We start from the raw sequence: 3,153 nt of genomic DNA, 5'->3' as shown, positions 1-3,153 counted from the left end.
AGAATTGTTTTGAAAAAGTTATAAGGAGCTATTCAAAAATTTATCAAAAACAATACTTTTCAGTTGTTCCAAAAGTTATAGGTACAATATGTACATACATTATTATTTATTTATTTTTAAATAATTAAAAATTATGTACATATTATATTAACTGAATACGGATTTTAATTTCAGGCTAATATATAAAGTAAATTAGTAGATTCTCAAGTACAATCAAAAATAGTTAGTTTCTTCACTTTATTTTATTTTAATCTAATTTTAAATATACATTATACATATAAATATAAACTCACCAATAAAAAAAAAAAATGTTTTATGGGATCAACTGGTTAATAGAATCACTAATCATTGATCTGAACCAATGTGATCACATTAAGTGGAACATAAAAAAAACAGTTTCTGAATTATTATAATATAACCAATTATTTAAAAGCAGATTTAAAATTATTCTTCTTATATTCTATAAAAAGTATTTTTTGGATACAATAGATAGCATTCTTAATTAAATAAAACATAGAACAATTACTATAAGATTTATATTTTAAAATTAATTAAATGTTCACAAAATTTTTAAACATTAATTAATTTAAGATACTAAAACATTATTTGAAAATTTACGATTAAAATTATTTTCATAAATTTATTTAAATTAGTTTTTATACATATATAATCAAAATAGTTGCTGTGTAGTAAAGCCATACCCAAGCGCACAGATTGGTTGTCGAGTCACAATCTCATTTTGAACAGAGTATAGAGTAGTCCAGTGTTTCCCAACTTCTTTTACTTGCGGAACTTTTGCAGAAGCTTTAACGTTTTGTATAACCTCCATACAATTTTTAAAGCTATTCTATGTTAGAATCATAGTTCAAATCCAAAATATTATTAATTAATTTATATTTTCCCAAATTTTTCATGGAACTCTTGGCACCCGGCTGACGGAATCCTTAGGTTCCGTGGAACACCAGTTGGGAAACACTGATCTATATTACAATAATTAATATTAATTAAATATTATTTAAAACTAATACTATACAGTTGTGTACTTTTAAATAATAAATTAATTATATGTATAAAAAACATTAACTATTATATAATATAATACAATTATATTAGAACCTCTATTTAACAAAACTTTGTATACAATAGAGTAGGGTGTCATTCAAATACAATTTTATTTAGATGATTATTTAAATAATATTTTATTCAAATTATTATTATTATTTCTATTTAACACATTTATTTTGTTTTTTGAGAATCTTCAAGTTTGTTAAATAGAGTTTCTACTGTACTATAAGAAAATTACATACTGAATAATAATTATTATAATAAATTGGACATAGTAATAATAAACAATAAACATACATTCTTTAAATACATAAATAAAATAATAAAAACAATTATTATTATTGTCAATAAGTTTTAAACTAGATAAGCCACATTTATTTTCTAAATAACTATTAACAAAATAAAATAGAGTACAATAAATAAAGTACAATTTAAAAATTTTTTGTCAAGTATTTATTAAACCTGCAAAAAATAAAAACAACACAATATCAAACATATTATTTAACAAATATATGAAATTTAGTAGTAAAAACTATGTAAAATTGTCATTGAGTTATTGTTATGACTTATGAATTATGATAATTATGTTTGCTCATTAAATTTTATAGTTCTTTGAAGAAGAAATTTATAATATAAAAAAAAAAAAGTATAAATAAATTACATATATTGGTTATTCTAGTATTTTTAATTTTCTTTTCTTTTATAACTAAGAAAACGCTACACCCACGTAGGTTGTTCTCTGTCTTGCGAGTGTAGTGTCTTCTCAATTACGTTTAACATAACTATTCAATTTAACGAATTAATATATGAAATTAAGATATAAATGTATTTTAATGTGTGTATTAAAACTATTATTTTGTAAATCATGTTATTTCAAATTAGTTAGAACTATATCAAATCTAAGACACAATTTAAAATGTAAATACTTACTTGAACATTACAATATTTTGTTAAACAAACATATTTCACTTCAGCGACATGACACATTATTCTTATTGCTAAATTTATCGTACATCTTAACCGCAGTAAAAGTTGTTCTTCATTTAATAGCATAAATGCTACTCCATCAACTTCCTAATAAATTGATTAAAAATTACAATAATAACTGTTAAAAGAGGTATTATTCAGTATTATTTACCTCATTAAATAATTTTAGTCCAACATCTTTACAAAACAGATCATTTGTCACATACTTATAAACATCTTCAGCAGTCCAAAATTTTGGATTTGATGTGATCTTGATAGGTTCTATTTGACCTATATCAATTTTATATTTCTTAAATCTTGGATTATGGCGGTAATAGTTTTCAAAAGTGGTTTTCCTAGAAATATTTTTTAAATTGTTATTAAGACGAATAAAACAAAATATGTTAATAATTAAAAAATATACCAATCATCAAAAACTTTAAATCGAGCTTCATCAACAGGATCGGATTGAATTTTAGTATTTTTGAATACATTCATACTATCCATCATTCTAAGATCATTTTTTTTGCTATAATTTCAGTTACAAGTGATGATTCCAGTTCAGTATAACTTTGGTTTAATCGAAAAATATGTGCTTCTAAATGGATTATACTTCCCATATAATACTTGTACCTTGCAACTAAAGGTTTATTTGACCAATCCAATACTTCTGTAGCTATAAATTTTTATATGATTAACAATTTAAAATACTACTGATGTTTAAGATTGTTTGATTAAAGTTTAAAATATAAAAAGTAATTTATAAGATATACAAAAATAATTTAATACTTACCAACTTTAGCAATATCTGAATTTGTTATTTGACGTTCTAAAGGTCTATTCCTTTTAGAATGATATAGAGACTTTTTTTTTTTTGATTTTCGAGTTGGCTCATTTGTTCTTTAGATGCTCTATCTTTAGCTAAAAACAGATATAAAATGTATTTATTTCTAGTACGACTAAATAATTATATTTAATATATTCTTAGTATCTCAAAATTTAATTAGACACATACTTGCATCACACCTCCATTATATGAATATGCAACAAATTTTGTGGTGTTAGTTTTAATTAGAAATGTGAATCAACTTATTATAAAATTTAATGAAAAGAAAGTAAGAA

The 3,153-nt window shown here is 22.1% G+C and overlaps 1 protein-coding gene across 1 annotated transcript; it reads right to left on the bottom strand.

Moving 5' to 3' along the window:
* Positions 1-670: 670 nt before the first annotated feature.
* LOC113558608 (polyhomeotic-like protein 1) lies at positions 671-2,928 on the bottom strand. The gene is made up of 5 exons (XM_026964101.1): positions 2,825-2,928; positions 2,456-2,707; positions 2,204-2,387; positions 1,996-2,139; positions 671-1,527 (listed from the first exon to the last, which is right to left on the bottom strand). The coding sequence occupies exons 2-5, from the start codon at positions 2,539-2,541 to the stop codon at positions 1,522-1,524; spliced, it is 420 nt and encodes a 139-aa protein (XP_026819902.1). The 5' UTR covers positions 2,542-2,707; positions 2,825-2,928; the 3' UTR covers positions 671-1,521.
* Between the last annotated feature and the right edge of the window lie 225 nt (positions 2,929-3,153).

The sequence above is a fragment of the Rhopalosiphum maidis genome, chromosome 3, assembly GCF_003676215.2.
Source record: "Rhopalosiphum maidis isolate BTI-1 chromosome 3, ASM367621v3, whole genome shotgun sequence".
Classification (NCBI taxonomy): domain Eukaryota; kingdom Metazoa; phylum Arthropoda; class Insecta; order Hemiptera; family Aphididae; genus Rhopalosiphum; species Rhopalosiphum maidis.
This window is presented reverse-complemented; position numbering and strand designations above follow the sequence as displayed.